We start from the raw sequence: 20,286 nt of genomic DNA on the forward strand, positions 1-20,286 counted from the left end.
GCTGTGTAAAACATATGCTGGAATAGTTGGCAGTTCACTCCGCTGTGGCGACCTCTAAGGGACTAAGCCGAAGGAAGATGAATGAATGAATACAGGACGTACACTTAAACAATCTCTGGTTCCACATAATTCCTTCATGTTGCCCCCAAAACAAATTAACTGAATTGTTTTTACAAATGTGAAAAGTGAATTGAACATAAAACAATTAGCTTAAGAGTTGTGTTGTTGCAACTCATTTTAAATAAGTAGCTTGAACAAGCAGCAGAAGTCAGTTTTGGGTGTATTTGTTGGCTCGTGAATGATCGAATGTCCATTAGAGGGCGGTCTGTGTCTTCATTGTGTACAGAGTTTTGACAGATCCTCTACTGCCCTCTACTGTTCATTCACACTCATTACTGAGCATTTAGACCAGGGGTGGCCAGCCCTGTTCCTGGAGAGCCACCTTCTTGCAGATTTCAGTTGCAACCCTTATGAAACACACCTGCCTGTAATTATCACGTGGTGTTCAGTTCCTAATTAATTGGTTCAGGTGTGTTTAAAATGGGTAGCCACTGAAATCTGCAGGAAGGTAGATCTCCAGGAACAGGGCTGGCCACCCCTGGTTTAAACTAAACTCTGAAAATGTTTCTGCATCGACTCATGCATGATGATAAACAATGATCATGGCATATTATATCAGTTACTTACTACACTCTGAGACAAAAAAGGTAAACGGTGGTACAAATAATGATCTTAAACCTTATAGTACAGAAAAGACCTCTTATGATGCTGTTCTGTATTCTTTATGGCACAACTGAAATGAAGGTATATAATTGATCTCGTTTAAAAGGTACATAGGTGTTGGACAACTCCTCCTTTATCAAAAAATCTATGAGGATAGATATGACTGGAAAGGCAAAGTAATTTTATGAAGAATGTCCATATTAAAACATGAATCATCATTTAAAAGCTTATGCTTAAAGACACTAATCTAATATATAATAACTGGTAAAACTAAACTATAGGTGTTGTGAACTGAACGTAAGGCATTTTAATAAACATTTGGTAAGCATTTTCTGATAAATACAGTTTCATTATTGATATCTGCACCTTTTGGCGTTTGCTTTCCACCACGCATGTGAGCTGGCAAAAGTCCTGCATATGCAGAGTGTGCATGCAGACATTTTACTAATGTTACCAAACATTGTGCACATCTCATTACAATACTTTTGCATGATTCTATTCCTATTTTAAAATTCTGTAAAATAAGTTTTTAAGTGATTACAAAGGTATTGAGTGACAATTGGAGAAAAATGTGTTAAAAAAATAGATCTTTTAATGGAAAAGCAACAGTAAGTCAAATAAGCACTCGTTACAACCGAGGTCTGCAGAAGAGCATCTCTGAACACACAACACGTCCAACCTTGAGGCGGATGGGCTACAGCAGCAGAAGAGCACACCGGGTGCCGCTCCTGTCAGCTAAGAACAGGAAACTGAGGCTACAATTCACACAGACTCACCAAAACTGGACAATAGAAGATTGGAGAAACGTTGCCTGCTCTGATGAGTCTCCATTTCTGCTGACACATTCGGATGGTCGGGTCAGAATTTGGCATCAACAACATGAAAGCATGGATCCATCCTGCCTTGTATCAGCGGTTCAGGCTGGTGGTGGTGGTGTAATGGTGTGGGGGAGATTTTCTTGGCACACTTTGGGCTCATTAGTACCAATCGAGCATCGTGTCGATACCACAGCCTACCTGTTGCTGGCCATGTCCATCCCTTTATGACCACCATCTTCTGATGGCTACTTCCAGCAGGATAACGCACCATGTCATAAAGCGCAAATCATCTCAGACTGGTTTGAACATGACAATGCGTTCACTGTACTCAAATGGCCTTCACAGTCCCCAGTTCTCAATCCAATAGAGCTATTCTGAGCTATAGTCACAACTGTGAGTTATAAAGTCACAATTCTGAGTTATAAAGTCACAATTCTGAGTTATAGTCGCAATTATGAGATATAAGGTCACATTTGTGAGTTTTAAAGTCGCTATTATGAGTTATAAAGCCACTATTGTGAGTTAATTAGTCACAATTCTGTGTTATAGTCGCAATTGTGAGGTATAAAGTCACTATTCTGAGTAATAAAGTCACTATTCAAAGATATAAAGTCACAATTCTGAGTTATAGTCGCAATTATGAGATATAAGGTCACATTTGTGAATTATAAAGTCACTATTCTGAGTTATAAAGCCACTATTGTGAGTTTTAAAGTAATAATTCAGTTATAAAGTCACTATTATGAGATATAAGGTCACAACTGTGAGTTATAAAGTCACTATTCTGAGTTAAAAAGTCACTATTATGAGCTATTAAGTCACAATTCTGCGTTATAGTCGCAATTATGAGATATAAAGTCACATTTGTAAGTTATAAAGTCACTATTGTGAGTTATAGTCACTATTCTGATATATAAAGTCACTATTGTGAGTTATAAAGTCACTATTCTGATATGTAAAGTCACTATTGTGAGTTATAAAGTCACTATTCTGATATGTAAAGTCACTATTGTGAGTTATAAAGTCACTATTCTGATATGTAAAGTCACTATTCTGATATATAAAGTCACTATTGTGAGTTATAAAGTCATTATTGTGAGTTATAAAGTCACTATTCTGATATGTAAAGTCACTATTCTGATATATAAAGTCACTATTGTGAGTTATAAAGTCATTATTGTGAGTTATAAAGTCACTATTCTGATATATAAAGTCACTATTGTGAGTTATAAAGTCACTATTGTGAGTTATAGTCACTATTCTGATATATAAAGTCACTATTCTGATATATAAATTCACTATTCTGATATATAAAGATATATAAAGTCACTATTCTGATATGTAAAGTCACTATTGTGAGTTATTAAGTCACAATGGTGAGTTTTAAAGTTAGAATTCAGTTATAAATTCACTATTCTGAGATATAAAGTCACTATTCTGAGTTATAAAGTCACTATTATGAGCTATTAAGCCAAAATTCTGAGTTATAGTAGCAATAATGAGATATAAGGTCGCAACTATGAGCTATAAAGAAAGAATTCAGTTATAAAGTCACAATTTTGATATATGTTCACTATTCTGAGCTCTAAAGTCACAATTCTGCACAATTGATGAACATATTTCTAATGTAAAGTACCACATAAAACAGTTTATGACATGAACTTTGGGAAAACCCTGACGTAGACCAAATGACGGCGGTCAAACGTCACTTCCGCCCGACGGCCTGAAAATGCAGGCGGCCATGTTTTATTAGCGAACACACACACACAATCGCAGTCGCAGTGGTTTGTTTATGCTGTGAAGTGTGGATATTTTCCTTCCACCGAAATCTCATTTTTCTCTCCCGGTTTATTCGAGGTGAAAGCGCGACGATGAGCGGTGGCACGCCGTATATCGGCAGTAAAATCAGCCTGATCAGTAAAGCGGAGATCCGTTATGAAGGCATTTTGTACACCATCGACACTGAAAACTCCACCGTCGCGCTCGCTAAAGGTCAGAAACGCACAGAAACACTCAAAAACACACTCCAGACACTAACACACTCTCAGTTTGAGCTTTAGTTCATGTTGTGAGTCAGTATTACGTGTTATTCACACTGGGCCGTGTTTCAAATTGTAGCACGCGCACTATGTAGTCAGCATTTGTGTACTCGTGCGGTTTGAGGCTTCAAAAGCGTGTTACTTTTTTGTATACTATATTCACTTTATATAGATATGGTTATTATAAATAATACGCTGAAAGGTTTGACGAAAAGTGCATATACGCGGGTATATTTTAATATAACGTTAGGATTCTGACACAAACTTGTATTTTCTGCTAAATTAGCAAAGAAAATATAGTAAACGGTCAAATAACAGTTTGTTTATTCTCTAATACAACATTTGTTTGTAAAACATACTGCGTTATCTACTCTGTGGTACTTTTAGATCAATATGTGCTTTCTTTGAAATATTTTAATAGGCCAATTTAAGTACATTTTTTATTAACTTAGATGGATGTATTTTATCAGTCAGATAGTTTATTATTATTATAAGATGCTTACTGTAGGACTATTGACAAAGAAATCTGCCCTTATTTCAAATCTGAAGTAGCCTTTAGTTGCTTTTACTACAGCGATTGCTTTATGTTCACAATTTAGATAAACTTAAAGGTAATTTAAACATCCAATGGGCAGGGGTGTAAAGAGTACCTGAAAACCATACTTGAGAAAAAGTACAGATACCTTACTGTATAAATTACTCCATTACACGTTACAAGTCACCAATTCTACTAAGACTTGAGTAAAAGTATTAAAGTATCTGATTTTACAAGTACTTAAGTATTTTATAGTGAATCTCATAGTGAATGTAGAACACCAAGAAAGGTTTTATTTCAGAATATAGACATTAAATTTAACACCTAAATGTTTCAAAATAGATTAAGAAAATAAAACAAAGTCTCAAACCCAAATGTTCAAGAAAAGCACAATTAAAAACCTCCAATATTGATTCAGGTTTTTAAAAAGTTTTGATTAAGCAGGTTTTCACTGATTGCGCGCGCGCGTCCTCTCTTGTGAACGTGCGGCGGTCGGCGGAGCTGCGTACAAACGGCTGCGCAGTTGTTGAAATCTGCATTTGCTGACAGACAGTTTCACCTACTTATCGGAGTTATGAGAGATGTCTCCCGACTCTATTTAATTGGATGAACACTTTTTAGTTTTATGCCTTACCCAAAATATATAAACACATTTAGATCATTTACTGTAATCATTACTATTAGACTGTGAAGAGACTTTCAACCAGCACAACAACACATGCTTCTGAAGACAATCACCCTCTGCACCTTTAATTCACCGCCAACGACTATTCCATCGGCCATCGCGATCTTTCACATTAGACAACGTACGATGCCAAGTTGGTCGACATCGCCCAACCCTAGTATCTTGTAAAATATGAAGTACTGTCATCATGCCAAAGACGAACCAAATTCATTATTAGAAATAAGCTGGTTAAAAATATGTTAAAAAGAAAGCTTCTCCCCATTACACATCCTTTGGAAGGGCTAATAATTGTGATTTTATCTGATATAATCACTTGTACGTGCGTTATTCATTTGTAGCTCTGATAAAACCCAATCCAAACAATTCAGAGGCCACAGTGAGGAGATAAAGCTCAGATAAAGCGGCACACAGAGTTTACATCATCTCAGTTTTGTTTACAAGATGCATGACGTCAAACCTAACAACCGGATTACTTACCGTGCAAAAGCGTTCCCATTTTAATAAGATTAGAGTCAAATCTCAGAGGAAGGCTGCTAATTTATTGTTAATTAGCAGAATGAGAGTTGATTTGAGTTGTTGTTGTTGTTGCAGTGCGTTCCTTTGGCACTGAGGACCGTCCCACCGACCGGCCCATCGCACCTCGAGATGAGACCTTTGAGTATATTATATTCAGAGGAAGTGACATCAAGGACTTGACTGTCTGTGAACCACCAAAACCGACATGCTCTCTGCCTCAGGACCCGGCCATTGTTCAGGTACAGACTCAGAAGATAATTCTTGCACATTATAAAAAACAGTGTGCAGGATGTGCTTCTAGGGGATGTATGTTGACTGTAATGTACTTTTCACCCTATTGACTTCCATTCATAAGCATGTGGATGCTTTCCAAAGTTCAAGCTTGGTAAATTCTGACCTGTGAAATCGCATCACCAATAGACCAAATAGAAGACCAAAACCCTGACCTCTCTTTACAGAAGTGTAAAATATGGAGCAATCGCTCACTTTATCATTGTCTAATCATCTAATGTGACAACGGCTTTAGATTTGAAGTCGGACACGATTATAGTTATGGGTTGGACCATATGAGATGTCAATGAAACCCTGATTTAGTTGTCTATGAACTGTTTGTAGTTGAACAATTTGATGCATCGCGATTTTATTTGTCTAACAATTTTGAATCAATTATCAAGTGTTCAGAATCGATTCGGAGTTCAAATGAGGCCTCAGTGGGCACAAGCTCTGAACAGAAATAGTGTTGATAGTTGGGCTGCACATTATATTCTTTCACCATCGATATCGCAATGCAACAATAGTCACATCACAGTATGTGCAATTTTGATTTGGGATTATAGAACACATCAGCTTTGTGGAGTTTAAGCCTATTGATTATGAGAATTTTAGAAGTTTAAAGCATTTAGACACAAAAAAGCAGTGCTGTTTGTAAGTTTTAATAAAAAGAAGTATTTTTGAATGATTTATACAGTGAAGATCATGTCATTTTACATTTGATTTTTAAAAATTGTCTACCTGAACACTGTTAGACTCGCCTAAAACTGTGAAGCACTGTTTATTTAAAGAACACCTATGGTGAAATCTCCTTTTCAAGCTCTTTGGGCATGCATGTATGTACATATAGTGTGTAGACCATCATATTGAGGTGATATAAACACACCCAGTCCTTTTTTACTTTTATTTAATTTAACAACATAAAAACGGTGGACCAAATTGGGGCGGTTTTCAGATCAGCCGCAACTTGATGGAGGAGTGCGGTCCCCCCGCCCACCGAATTGATTGACAGCTGCGCGTATTAACATGTCCCGGCAGTCACGTGTATAATCATATCAACAAGACGTGTGTAACCCCGCTGGTCCTACACCGCCCAACCTGCTCCGAGCTGGGATCGAACCGGCAACCTTTCGCATGGGAGTCGGTTGCTCTAACAAGGAGGCTAAAAACCATGGCCTCTAGCGCCTGTCACTAGAGCACCTTTAGAGGTCAGAGGAGTGAGGTTTACCTGCACAGTACACACTAGCTGGCCTCCGTTACACTCACCCCCCTGAATCACTCCCATCCGGGTCACGGCACTAATATAACCCCGCCGGTCCTACACCGCCCAACCGGCTCCGAGCTGAATTTGAACCGGCGAACTTCCACATGGGAGTCGGTTGCTCTAACAAGGAGGCTAAAGACCATAGCCTCTAGCATCTGTCGCTAGAGCACCTTTAGAGGTCAGAGGAGTGAGGTTTACCTGCACAGTACACACTAGCTGGCCTCCGTTACACGTGCGCAAAGCAACCGGGAATAAAAGGTCTGTTCAGTTTGTTAGGATCATCAATCATCATCAAATGTGATCAAGAAGAGTGAGTTTCACAAGTTTAAAATGTTTTAAACTGTGCATGTGCACGTAGAAACGGTGGGTGGGGAGGTCTAGCCTTAAAGGCGCAGTACAACAAATGGGGGTTGTCGCGGGGGCACTATAGATCATTTTGGAAGGGCACTTTCTATCCAAGACTAAAAAGGGCATGTGCACTGCACTGGTTGAGCCCTATGTGTGCACGTGCCTGATGTAGGTTAAGAATCGTTTTGCAATCGTATCATGATCCCAGGAATCAGATCGGATTGTGAAGTGCTCAGAAGATTCCCACCCTCTGGTGTTGTTTTTCTGCAGTGACTTGATCATGTTTTATTTTTGTCTTCCTCCGTTAGTCCTCTTTGGGATCTTCCACTGCTCCTCCATCATCCTTCCAGTCTGGAAACTCCTACGGGCTGTTCAACCGTCCGCCAGTCGCACCATACACCCAGTTCAACCCTTCCCCGCTGGTCTCACCACAGTTCGGCACCGTTGGAGTCGGTAAGTCGTCTTTCACAAGAGGTATTTCAGCTCAAACTAAACTGAGGAGCAGAAGCGGATATTTGGGTCCATATCTGATCCTGTAGCACGCCTGATGTGTGCGCACCTGCTCTTCCTTTCCACACAGGAAGTGCTTTGGGATTGTTTGGTAGTGAAACTGGCAGTGCCATTTCCTCTGCTTTCATCAGTGACAATCTGTGTGGGTTCATAGCAGAAGGTAAAACCGCTCTCCGGGAGCCAGAAAATGACCTGTATTAATCTAACTACAAATCAAAATTGATCACCGGGAAATTAAAGACCTCTTCAACACTCAGCAGGAGTTCGGCGGTCTCTCACATCTGTGTTTTGAAATTTTCATGAGTAACAATTCACTTCTCACTTTTCGAGGGCGTTCTGAGGCACCTGCATGTGGAGGGGAAATGAAGGGTCTAATAGTTTTCAAAATAATGTATCTTGTGGCCACGTACACACTGAGAACCATTGGGAATACATGCTTTGTTTAAATGAAGGGAGAACTGGGCCATATCAAACCTCATATCACAATGTAAGTCATCTTATATCTTGATAACGTATCACCAGGGCATTGTGGCTAGTAGTTTTCCAACGTTAATAGCCACTTGCCATTTTTACTAGCCACATGTTTGTTTTTGAGAGAATATTTTTATATGCATTAAATTGACTTTGACATGCTAAAATGACTTGATTTAAATTGTGTGATGTCCACATGCCTCCTCGTTCATTTCACTTTTTGTGTGTTGTGAATGAGCATTAGCAAATGGGTTTTGGTTTCATAATGTCACATTGCAGTTCGTTATTTCACAGGACTTTTGAGGGCTCAACACCTAAGGATTTGCCAGATTATTCTTTGGTCACACCAAACTAATTATTTCCTTGCCACCAATTTTAAATAAGCAAAATATAGCTGCACACACACTTTTTATTGAACAAAAATTTGAGATTTAAAAAACACGATTGTCATGTATCTAAAACCAGTTAACTATAAATTAATGGAGAGTAATCTCCTGTTAAAGCAAAAATTACTGTAAGCAAGAAAGCAGGTAAAAAACACTGTGTGCTGCTGTTTATGAAGTAGGAGCTCTTGAAAGCAGCAGGACTGTGGGTGCTTGAACATCGCTTATTGTCCAGTCTGTTTTAAATCGAACCAGTTGCGTTTCCAGGTATGGTTGCTTCGTGCAAGGTAATGGGAGCGTGCCTGTATCTCACTATAAGCGCGATAATCCTCTCACTCAGTATTCATCTGCTTACTTTTGCACGTGCTGCTTCTCGACTCTAAGAGCACATTTACGCGCATATTGACAAATGATTATAAACTAAAATTCTCACCATTAGTGACGATCCAGAACTAACAATTAAAAAATTATTTTCACCCAGCCAAAGTGACTGTCTAACACTGCTGAAATCTAGCCACATTTACAAAGGTTTCTTCGAAGTATAAACAGATAAAAAAAAAAATATATATATATATATGTTTTGCTGAAATTTATTAATAGAGGATGCTGGGCAACCAGCGAACAGAATATTACAGTAATCCAGCCTAGAGGTCATAAAAGCATGGACTAGCTTTTCTGCATCTGAGATGGATAGCATACTTCGTAACTTAGCGATATTTCTCAGATGAAAGAAGACGGTTTTATGAGGCGCCAGAGTGGACAAAAGTCAGGCGAACACAGAGGGGCCTCTCTCGTGTGCCAATACTTGCGGCCTTTCTTGCGTCCACTCAGTCTCTCGCGCACCTATACTCGGCTTCTCTCGTGTCCACTCGGTCTATCTTACTCGCCAATACTCGGCCTCTCTCGCTCTGATTTATTTAAACCATCATCATCATCATCATTATTATTATTATTATTATATAATGACTACTGTATGCGTTATTAAATTAAAAATAAAATCAAAGTCACAATATCAATCAGAGAAATTGCAATTCTGCCCCAGCCCATTCCTCTCCAAATCCCACAGCCCTATAATGCAGTTCCTATTACTACCCGGTGTAAAACCTCTAGTATCTTCAGGATTACTTAAAAAACACAACTCTTCAGTCCTGAGCGCTCCGCCATTGGGTTTGGTCTTGGCTCCTGATCTGCGTGTGCTGATGCTGTGTGTACGTGGTCACTCTTTCTGTGGAAATTCTGCTCTGAGATTCCTTTAATTATAGTTTGGTGTGTGACTGCTGTGGTTTATTCACTCATTAATTCAATAACACAAATGAGCTATATGCACACAGACTTAACTTTCAGCCAGCCTACGTGCCTCCGGTGAACTGTCACACCATTACAAAATCGCCAGATCTGATTTCTTTAAAAATGCGTGGTCTTAATTAACTGATTGATATACGATATAAAGTGGGTCTCGGACTGTACAAGAAGCACTGCATTAACTTCCATTGTTCTGCACCATGTCTTTAAAATATTGACATTTATTTTACCCTGGTATTTTCAATAGAGATGAATGCAGTGCTCGCCTGCTGCCACTGACGGCTCTTGTGTTTAAACAGCTTTTCATCAATAACTAAATGAATGCTTAAATATATTTACTGATTGTATTTTAGTTACATTAAAACATACATGCTGTAAAAGCAGCCATATGAAATTAAAGATATTCGCAAAAACCTTTCACCGGAAGTTTATGATTGGCTGAAAATTCCAGCTGTGCATATATAGCTCATTCACAAGGTTTTTGTATTCCAGCCAGCTCTGATTTCCCCTCATCAGATTGACTTCAGGTATTATTATATTTGGTCGGGTTGCATCAGTGATCATCTTGCATGTGTTTATGGCAGGGAGCACCAGTCCGGCTCTCGACTCTCTCAGGAAAAGCCCACCAGTGGAGTCTGCCGTCCCATCAGCCCCTGTGGTCTCCTCCACCCTTGCTGCGCCAGGATTGGGCCGCAAGAGTCCTGTTTCCACTCGCGTGGCCTCCACCAACACACAGAAACATGTGGATCTGACGGAGCAAACCAGAGGTGAGGAAAACTCCAAATGCTTCTAGACTTGCCATAGACTTGTTGGGTAAAGTTACCTTTGAAAGTAATGCGTTACAATATTAAGTTACTCTCCCAAAAAGTAACTAGTTGAGTTACTTTTCACGTAACTTTTCGCATTACTTTTCGTGGTTTTGGGTTACTTTTCACGTAACCTTTCGTTTTACTTTTCGTGTTACTTTTTCCATTACTTTTTTGTTACTTTTCATGTTACTTTTTGTGTTACTTTTCACGTAACTTTTCGTTTTACTTTTCGTTGTTTTGGGTTACTTTTCGTTTTACTTTTTGCATTACTTTTTGTGTTATTTTTTTGTTGTACTTTTTACGTTACTTTGTGTTACTTGCGTTACTTTTCGTGTTATTTTCATGTTACTTGTTACTTTTTGTGTTATTTTTTGCATTACTTTTCATGTTACTTTTTGCGTTACTTTTCGTGTTACTTTTTGCGTTACTTTTCGTGTTACTTTTTGCGTTACTTTTTGCGTTACTTTTCGTGTTACTTTTTGCGTTACTTTTCGTGTTACTTTTCGTGTTACTTTTTGCGTTACTTTTCGTGTTACTTTTTGCGTTACTTTTCGTGTTACTTTTCGTGTTACTTTTTGCATTACTTTTCATGTTACTTGTGTTTTCGTGTTAATTTTTGCGTTACTTTTCGTGTTACTTATGTTACTTTTTACTTTTTCGCATTACTTTTCATGTTACTTTTTGCGTTACTTTTTGCATTACTTTTTGCGTTACTTTTCATGTTACTTTTTGCGTTACTTTTTGCATTACTTTTTGCGTTACTTTTCATGTTACTTTTTGCATTACTTTTTGCGTTACTTTTTGCATTACTTTTTGCATTACTTTTTGCGTTACTTTTCATGTTACTTTTTTTACTTAATACTATTCGTGTTATTTTTCATGTAACTTGTGTTACTTTGCATTACTTTTCATGTTATGTTTTGCGTTACTCTTTGTTTCTTTTTGTGTTACTTTGTTACTTTTCACATTACATTTTGTGTTGTACAGAACTGCCTGCCTTGCTCATGCGAGGGTCGAACTTGTTCAGGCTTGAAGGTTTAAAGCAATGGATTAATAGTGCGCAGCAAACACTTTAAAAGAAAAGAATACAACATGCTTTACCTGCATATATATGGTAACATTTTACTGTAAAGTTGTATTAGTCATTATATTTAGTGGATCAACAATACATTACAATATTTAGGCCAAATCCAAATTTTGTTCTTGTACCCCTATCTCTTCCCTTTGGCCCTTGAAACAGAGTGCACACAATTTGGTCCAAACAGCTTCCAAATGTTGATTTTTGCATCAAAGGTCAAAACATCTCTTCTTTAAATTATAGTGGCCTCAGTTATTTAAATAAAGTAAATGTGACCCAAAAATAAATTCAGAGAATATATATATTTTTCCCACTTGCTACTTTTTCACTTTAATCCACGCATCAATTAAACCATAGTTGGTTGGTGTGAATGCTCATGGGAGAGGAGTAATAACAAGACCCTCTTCTGAACACTGAGTATTAAACCCAGATCTGCTGTAGGGGTTTGATGATGTGTCTCAGTCCTAAAGAGCTGGTCTCTCCCAGGCACTGATGTCCCAACAGTGAGCGCACCAGAGTCCAGTCAGTCCAGAGGAGGAAGCAAAGATGCCTCTAAACGGCTCGCAGGTTAAACACCTCTGCCCATAAGCCTCTCTCTGCAGTTGTGTGCTGAAACTGCATGATCTTTCTAAGAGCTTCCTCCATCTGTTTCTCACATGCATCCACACACTGCCGTTTAGCCGTCTGCTTTCATAGTAGAGGACTTAAGGAGGGAATCTCATGCAAATCTAGTCCATGAGGGGATGCTTCACTCCGAAATCAAATGCATAATATATTGAATTAAGTTTATATTATAGTATAAATATAGTAAGTGCATATGTACTAAAATATGTAATATTTAGAAATGTTTATGTACTAAAATGCAAGAAAAAGGTAAAAAAAATCACATTATTGTTAATAATTATTATTATTACTATTAATAATAATAATATTATTATTATTATAACTGCTACTGCTATTGTTAATAATATATCAATTTGTATTAATAGTATTTGTTGTTATTATTATTATACTATTGTTGATAATTATAATATTATTATTACTATTGTTATTATTACTACTATTGTTGTTGTTTTTATTATTATAATTTATTCTTATATATTTTTTATATTATACTTATAATATTATTATATTTTACTTATTCATATATTGCTACTGCTAACTACTATTGTTATTATTATAATATAGTAGTATATACTACTTTGTCATGGTCACGTGACTTATCTGCGTCAGTTGCGTCGTTTCACTCCCTTCATGAATTCTCTTATGGAGCATTATGGGATAGCGCAGCATGCATGGGATGCGCACTCCAGAATCTTGCCGGAAGTAGTAAGTCGTCCGGGTACTTCTCGCATACTGATTTTCGAATTCTATGAATTCGTACATACTACTCGGCTCACATACTGATTTTAGCGTTCTTTATAGAATGTAAGTATGCGGTTTCGGACGCAGCCCAAGTCTACATGCCCACATGCATTGAGCGGCTGCCATGTGATTGGCTGATTAGCGTTAACGAGCAGTTAACCAGCTGTACCTAATAAAGTAACAAAGCCGCTGGGTGTATAATATGTATTATAAGCCAAACTGAATCTACACTATAACACAAATCCTAATGTGTGGCATTGTGTGCATGTTAACAGCGTTATACTGCAATAGAAGTTAAAGCATGTTTCAGATGCTTCAAAAATATATATAAAAAGTATTGTGCTAGCTGCTGAATGTCACACGGCATGCATCTTTGAGTATTTTCCTTTTGCAATGATTGATAAATTTGCTTCTGTTTGCTCTTTAGAAATATACAGTTGAAGTCAGAATTATTAGCACCCCTGTATATATTTTCACCCCAATTTCTGTTCAACATTTCTAATCATAATAGTTTTAATAACTCATTTCTAATAACTGATTTCTTTTCTCTGTCATGATGACAGCACATAATATAAGACTAGATATTGTTCAAGACACTAGTATTCAGCTTAAAGTGACATTTTAAAGGCTTAACTAGGTTAATTAGGGTAACTAGGGTAATTAGGGTAAAGTAGGGGTAATTAGGCAAGTCATTGTATAACAGTGGTTTGTTCTGGAGACAATCCAAAACTAATATTGCATAAGGGGGCTAATAATATTGACCTTAAAGTGAGTTAAACAATTAAAAACTGCTTTTATTCTAGCCGAAATAAAGCAAATAAGACTTTCTCCAGAAGAAAAAACATTAGGAAATACTGTGAGAAATTCCTGAATCTGTTCAACATCATTTGGGAAATATAAAAAAAAATGCATAGGAGGGCTAAAAATTCTGACTTCAAATGTGTATGTGTATATATTGTAATGTTTAATTGTCCACTAACAGTGTGTGTTTGTGTTGGGTTTCCAGCTGGTGGTCCTCCTGCTGCTCGGCGTGGCCGCGCTGGAGCTCACCGCGGTCGGGGTCGGTTCCCCGTACGCAGAGAAGGACCCATGAAGTTTGAGAAGGACTTTGACTTTGAGAGCGCCAATGCTCAGTTCAACAAAGAAGAGATCGACAAAGAGTTCCAGAGCAAACTCAAGCTGAAAGGTGCAAACAGAGGACTAGATGTGCAAATAATACAGATATACATGAAGGGAACATGGGTACTAAGACATGTATGGCTGTTGGGGAGGTTTTCATCCACTCTGGAGGGGTTTTGAGTCTTAATATGGCCACGATTTCAACAAATGGAATGATTTTTGGTCACAAATCTTATTTTGACCCACATTTTAAACAAATACTTTAACTTATTTAAAGTTTGTTAACTCGACAATACACTCTGGGCAAATTGACTATGCTTTCGTTATGTTGGGGGCTGTTTTTGCCCCCTTGACTTTGCATAGCCATAACAGCATATAATCATGCATTCTTGACTGTTGGGGGTTTTTCCCTGTTGGGAAAAGGGAAAACTTCCCAAAAAGGTTTATTGTTGATCATCAGATGCAGTGCAAAAAAAGCTGGAGTATAGAGTATAGTGCATGTGTGCTTTAGTGTATGTGAGAGGCCTTTGATGAATCAGAAAATCCCAATTAGCCTCTCAGAAACACAGTAAGTGTATTTCTGCACACACTATAATCTGCTGTTTTACTCCATATAAAAGCCATAACCTTGTTTGCACAGGCCTTTCTAAAGGGTTAATGCTGACATCTGATGATCAGCAGTAAACATTACACAATGTACCTCTTCCCAACAGGGAAAACTAGCAACGGGAATCAAGGATGCATGATTATATGCTGTCAGGGCATTGCAATCAAAAAATGTCATTATAATGGAAGTCAATGGGGCAAAACACCCCCCAACATAACTTGAGGCTTGCAAATTTTAGCAGTACACAAGGGTTAAAGGGACAGGGTGTTGTCATCGTTTACTCCTCTTTCACTTTTTCCAAAGTGGTTTCTTTCCTCTGTTGAACCCAAAGCTTTGTTATTGGCGACACCAGTGGCTGTTCCATGTATTGCAGCCGTTTATTTATTATTAGTGCATGTTTTTTTTGTTTTTAAGTGCGTCTATATATGTAGTTCTATAATTGTATTGTCTCTGAAGTATCATTAGATCTGCAGAAGACTTTAACCTTAAGCATTTGTGGTGAACCGACTCATTAGCTGTGTATGTTTTCATTCTGTGTTCAGATGAGAAGCCGGAGAAAGCTTTGAATGGAGAGGATAAGGCAGATTCTGGCGTCGACACTCAGAACAGTGAAGGAAACGCTGACGAGGAGGATCCTCTCGGGCCAAACTGCTACTATGATAAAACCAAATCATTCTTTGACAACATCTCCTGTGATGATACCAGGTCAGAGCACATTTAGATGTGGGACATGGTGTTTTGTTTATACGCTTCAGTAAGTAATGTTGCTGTTTGGACATGAAAAAGATCTGCACAGTTGCAAAACACACTTAAAACAGTGATATTCTCTGTGTTAGTTAGATGTACATGGGCAGATTTTTTGTTTGAGTAACTGAGGCACAAGATGCCCTCCTCTGGTTAAGGGGTGGGAACAGCAGCAGCTCATTTGCATTTTAAGAGACGCATTAAAAAACATTGTGTTTTTGTTAGGAGTGCACTGTTCTGAATGACAGTTCTGGATGCACTTGGGTGAAAACTGAAAATGTTTTGTAGTAATGATTATTTTAAGGGATTTGATGTCATTTTGTTAAACTTTTTGAAAGTTAGTAAAATAGCCACAGTTTTTGAAAGTAAAATATTTTCGGCTATGTTTCTCTGTCGTCTGGAAACCGAAAATGCAGTTTTGGGGTCAAAATGTGATGCATCCCTAGTTCTTGTTTCCACACGAAAGGCTTAATTTGCAGTATGACATAATGAATGACTTGAGATGTTTAGAGCTGAAGCCCACGCTGACACGGAGAACATGCAAACTCCACACAGAAATGGCCCTGCCGGGACTCGAACCAGCAACCTTATTGCTGTGAGGCCTCAGTGCTAACGACTTAACCACCATGCCCATATCTTAATATACTGTATATCCAACACAATCTCACGGCAATTCGTAACTTTTTGATTTAGTGGCTGATTCGTATGAATTCGTACAATCTAATTCGTACAATTTAGTACGATTTGCTCATCACCCAATGACGGTTGGGTTTAGGGGTGAGGTTAGGTGCCACGCCTCCTTTTTTAAATCGAAAATGGCAAAACGAAAAATACTTAAGTTTTTTCGTGGGATCAGGCTGGTGTATCGCAAATAAGTAAAATATCGCATATATTTAACTTTTTTTTTTTTTACTTTTTTTTTTTATTTTATTTTTTTTTTACTTTACGGAAAATATCTCAGATTTTTCCAGTATTGTGCATCCATTGTGTTAAATCCACAGACTGTAAGAGATATGGACGTAGTGTCAGTGACGTCACCCATAGGTTTCGGAAGAAGGCAAAAGAAACTACAAGTAGGCGTGGCTAATCGTCTCAATCTTGTACGCATGTAATTGCACCAACCGGGTGATACCAAACAAGGGCAAAAAGGCGGAGCTACAAATGCCTGCTAGCATTTGGCATAAATGTGCTTTTCTTAAGGAAAAACGCTTAATACTTCATTACCTATGACAGCTGCTTCTCGTAAAAGCTAACAGTTTTTGCCATTTTAGTTCTGTTATATATACGTTAATAACTTGCGCTGTCCCATCATCCATCAAAACCATGCTTCTGCCCTCGGGCTCTGAAAACACTTGACGTCACTTGAATACACCCCTATCACTGATTAGCATAGGCTGTGCATACAGGTTGATGTTGAAAATTCAATTGAAAATAAAGACTGAAATAAAAAGTGTCAATAAAAAAAAATTAAATATACATTTTAATTTGAATTATGTCACTTATAGCGTGAACAAGCTTTGTAAAAATTGTGTTTACATTTTATTTTTCAGTTTGGCTTTTCATTTTAATATTGGCAGTCTTGATGCAGAAATGCAGTGAAAATGAAATGTTAAATAGGCAACTTAAATAAAATTTTGACAGATGTTTTGCGTAGTGTTCTATAATACAATAGTTAATCTGGTTTTCATTTTATTTTCCAATGTTTATTTGATTTAATTAAAATTGGCAGGATTTACCTTCCATAGAGCGGTAGGTTGCCGCTTGGTTAAATGTTAACAAAATGATCGTCTTTTTCTTGTTGCTGATTGTAAACAGGAAGGCAGCCGAGAGGTCCGGAGGGTCGTTTTTCCCCCGGTGAGAATCATTAGAAATTTCCGTTTGTGTATAATCTCGGTGATGTATATGAAATAATAATTTTGCTGGTTATTCAGACAGCACAGGCAGACCTGGGCGGAGGAGCGGCGGATGAATGCGGAGACGTTTGGGCTGCCGTTACGGCGGGGCCGCGGAGGGTACAGGGGCCGTGGAGGCATGGGATTCAGAGGGGGCCGGGGCCGCGGAGCTGGACGGGGCTCGTTTGGGCCGCACCCTGGCTTCAGAGGCGGATACAGAGGAAGTCAAGGAGGAAGAGAATTTGCTGACTTTGAGTACAGGGTAATGATGAGCAAGTCCAATTATTCTTTGATTGGATTCATTTTAATTTGATTAAATTAAGTTTTTATAACAAGACTGTTCACCGCGAGCTGTGTTTACATTAATCCAGTGACAAGTCGACTTTCAAGTGCTCTTTCTTGTTAGCATTTGGGTGTAAAGTTTAAAAACTAGCCTAGTGCACTTTCTGTTGTTTAAAAACTAGCCTAGAGCACCATCTGCTATTAAAAACTAGCCTAGAACGTCGTCTGTCATTTAAAAACTAGCCTAGAGCACCGTCTGCCGTTTAAAACTAACCTAAAGCACCATCTGCTGTTCAAAACCTAGCCTAGAGTGCTGTTGCTGTTTAAAAACTAGCCTAAAGCACCGTCTTCTGTTTATAAATTTGCCTAGAGCACCATTTGCTATTAAAAGTTAGCCTTCAGCTGTTACAAACTAGCCTAGAGTGCCGTCTGCTGTTTAAAAACTAGCTTGGCGTGCCATCTACTGTTAAAACCTAGCCTAGAGTGCTGTTGCTGTTTAAAAACTAGTCTAAAGCGCCGTTTTCTGTTTATAAACTTGCCTAGAGGGCCATCTACTGTTATAAAATTGTCTAGAGTAATGTTTGCGGTTTAAAAACAAGCCAAGATCGCCTCTGCTGTTTTAAAAACTAGCCTAGAGCGCCATATGCTGTTTAAAAACTAGCCTAGGGTGCCATCTGATGTTTAAAAACTATCCTAGTGCACCGTCTGCTGTTTAAAAACTAGCCTAGAGCGCCGTCTGCTGGTAAAAACTAACCTAGAGCACCATCTGCTGTTTAAAAACTAGCCTAGAGCGCCATCTGCTGTTTAAAAACTAGCCTAGAGCGCCATCTGCTGTTTAAAAACTAGCCTAGAGCGCCATCTGCTTTTAAAAACTAATCTAAAGCGCCATCTGCTTTTTAAAAACTAGCCTAGAGCGCCATCTGCTTTTAAGAACTAGCCTAGAGCGCCATCTGCTGTTTAAAAACTAGCCTAGTGCACCATCTGCTGTTAAAAACTAACCTTGAGCACCATCTGCTGTTTAAAAACTAGCCTAGAGCGCCATCTGCTGTTTAAAAACTAGCCTAGAGCGCCATCTGCTGTTAAAAAACTAGCCTAGAGCGCCATCGCTGTTTAAAAACTAGCCTAGAGCGCCATCTGCTGTTTAAAAACTAGCCTAGAGCGCCATCTGCTGTTTAAAAACTAGCCTAGAGCACCATCTGCTGTTTAAAAACTAGCCTAGAGCGCCATCTGCTGTTTAAAAACTAGCCTAGAGCACCATCTGCTGTTTAAAAACTAGCCTAGAGCACCATCTGCTGTAACAAACAGATCTAGAGCGCCATGTGCTTTTAAACACTAGAATATCACAGAATTGATTTTCCGTTTGCTATTTTCCATTACAGCTGTAGTTGTTGTCATGCAAACAACTTAATTCACAATTCTTAATTATCTAAATAAGAGTATAGCATTGATATAGTAGCTCACAATAATATTGTCAGAATTTGGAGATTTAAAAAATGTAAATATATATTTCTGTAAGCTTCCATAGTTTCATGGTTGACCTTTTATTTTCTCTGTTTCTACAGAAGGAAAACAAAATTGCCGTGTAGTGATCACAGGAGGTGGCTCGGAAGACCTGACTTGCATTGAACCGCATCTTGGGTCTCAAGAAGGAGATAAACGTACGTGTTGTAAATCTGTCACCAGCACTGGGTTTGACTGCTTGAAACCTGTATGTGAATCAAACCTCTGCTCCGTTTCTTCTTCCAAAGGAGTGGAACTGATGCAATTTCTTTGAATTGTTAATGCGAGTATAACATATCCAGACGGTTTCAAAAGTACTATGATTTCTACAGGACTTCCATACTCGACCCGAATTTGATATACTGCTGCTTACAGCTAACCGATTAGCTAGGACAACATATTGTGATGATTTCGATCACTGAATGAGCTTTATTTTTGACTTGTTTTGCTATAAAGTATCTTACAGTGTGCTTAGCATCAAAATAGACCCTCTTGAACTCAGTATCATATTTTTCTAACGTAGTTTCATTTTACAGCCCCCGACGTCATGCTTCATGTAGTAAATAAGGATGTTTTTAAAAGAATATATATATAAACGTGGTATATCTGACTTGGAAATATGATGTTTATAGTGATATTCCTCATCAGGACAAGCTAATAAAGATGTGTCAGTATTGAACGTAAGGACATTTTAGATTTAATGGAAAATCGCAGCCGTTGTCGGGGAAAGTTTTGAATATATAAAGTGGCACAATTTAAAATGACACGACGTGGTCGACAAATGCGAAGTCACCTCAGCGATATGTTTATATATTATGTGGATTATGTTGTGAGGTACACTTTGCGGTAGCTCTTTGTAGCAGACATTTGCTGTCGTGTGAATGTCCGATCTTTACTAACGAACATAATGCTACTCTGTGAATCTACGCAAATCTATGCTGCAGTTACTTTGATGCATTCTTTACACTTTCTGAGCTTCGCTGTTAACAATTCACATCATGAAACTGGTCAAGCGAAATGGACACA

The 20,286-nt window shown here is 38.2% G+C and overlaps 2 protein-coding genes and 1 long non-coding RNA gene across 6 annotated transcripts in view; 2 read left to right on the top strand and 1 right to left on the bottom strand.

Annotated features, from left to right (window-relative positions):
* ano5a (anoctamin 5a) overlaps positions 1-20,286 on the top strand; it is an 805,725-nt gene that overhangs the window by 704,182 nt on the left and 81,257 nt on the right. The window lies entirely within an intron of this gene.
* On the bottom strand, positions 1,261-9,113 carry LOC147830948 (uncharacterized). The gene is made up of 3 exons (XR_015526865.1): positions 7,049-9,113; positions 2,872-6,814; positions 1,261-2,505 (listed from the first exon to the last, which is right to left on the bottom strand). It is a non-coding gene; the product is annotated as an uncharacterized LOC147830948 (long non-coding RNA).
* On the top strand, positions 3,293-19,939 carry lsm14aa (LSM14A mRNA processing body assembly factor a). Of its 4 annotated transcripts, XM_087310505.1 has the most exons (11): positions 3,293-3,533; positions 5,392-5,555; positions 7,507-7,651; positions 7,779-7,868; positions 10,449-10,631; positions 12,238-12,318; positions 14,123-14,302; positions 15,385-15,547; positions 17,402-17,440; positions 17,518-17,740; positions 19,323-19,939. In XM_087310505.1, exons 1-11 carry the CDS (start codon positions 3,413-3,415, stop codon positions 19,344-19,346), a joined length of 1,413 nt encoding a protein of 470 aa, XP_087166631.1. In that variant the 5' UTR covers positions 3,293-3,412; the 3' UTR covers positions 19,347-19,939. The 4 variants fall into 4 exon arrangements, with proteins under 4 accessions (XP_087166631.1, XP_087166632.1, XP_087166633.1 ...); XM_087310506.1 differs by lacking the exon at positions 7,779-7,868; NM_200425.2 differs by lacking the exon at positions 12,238-12,318 and having other exon boundaries at positions 3,312-3,533.

The sequence above is a fragment of the Danio rerio genome, chromosome 25 (genome assembly GCF_052040795.2).
Source record: "Danio rerio strain M-AB ecotype USA chromosome 25, GRCz13ab, whole genome shotgun sequence".
Taxonomy (NCBI): domain Eukaryota; kingdom Metazoa; phylum Chordata; class Actinopteri; order Cypriniformes; family Danionidae; genus Danio; species Danio rerio.

Bases quoted from the DNA above. Each gene is read 5' to 3' on its own strand.
- lsm14aa (XM_087310505.1), top strand. From the start codon at position 3,413: ATGAGCGGTGGCACGCCGTATATCGGCAGTAAAATCAGCCTGATCAGT. The intron at 3,534-5,391 runs GTCAGAAACGCA...TTGTTGTTGCAG, and splicing joins CACCGTCGCGCTCGCTAAAG to TGCGTTCCTTTGGCACTGAG. The intron at 17,441-17,517 runs GTGAGAATCATT...CTGGTTATTCAG, and splicing joins GGAGGGTCGTTTTTCCCCCG to ACAGCACAGGCAGACCTGGG.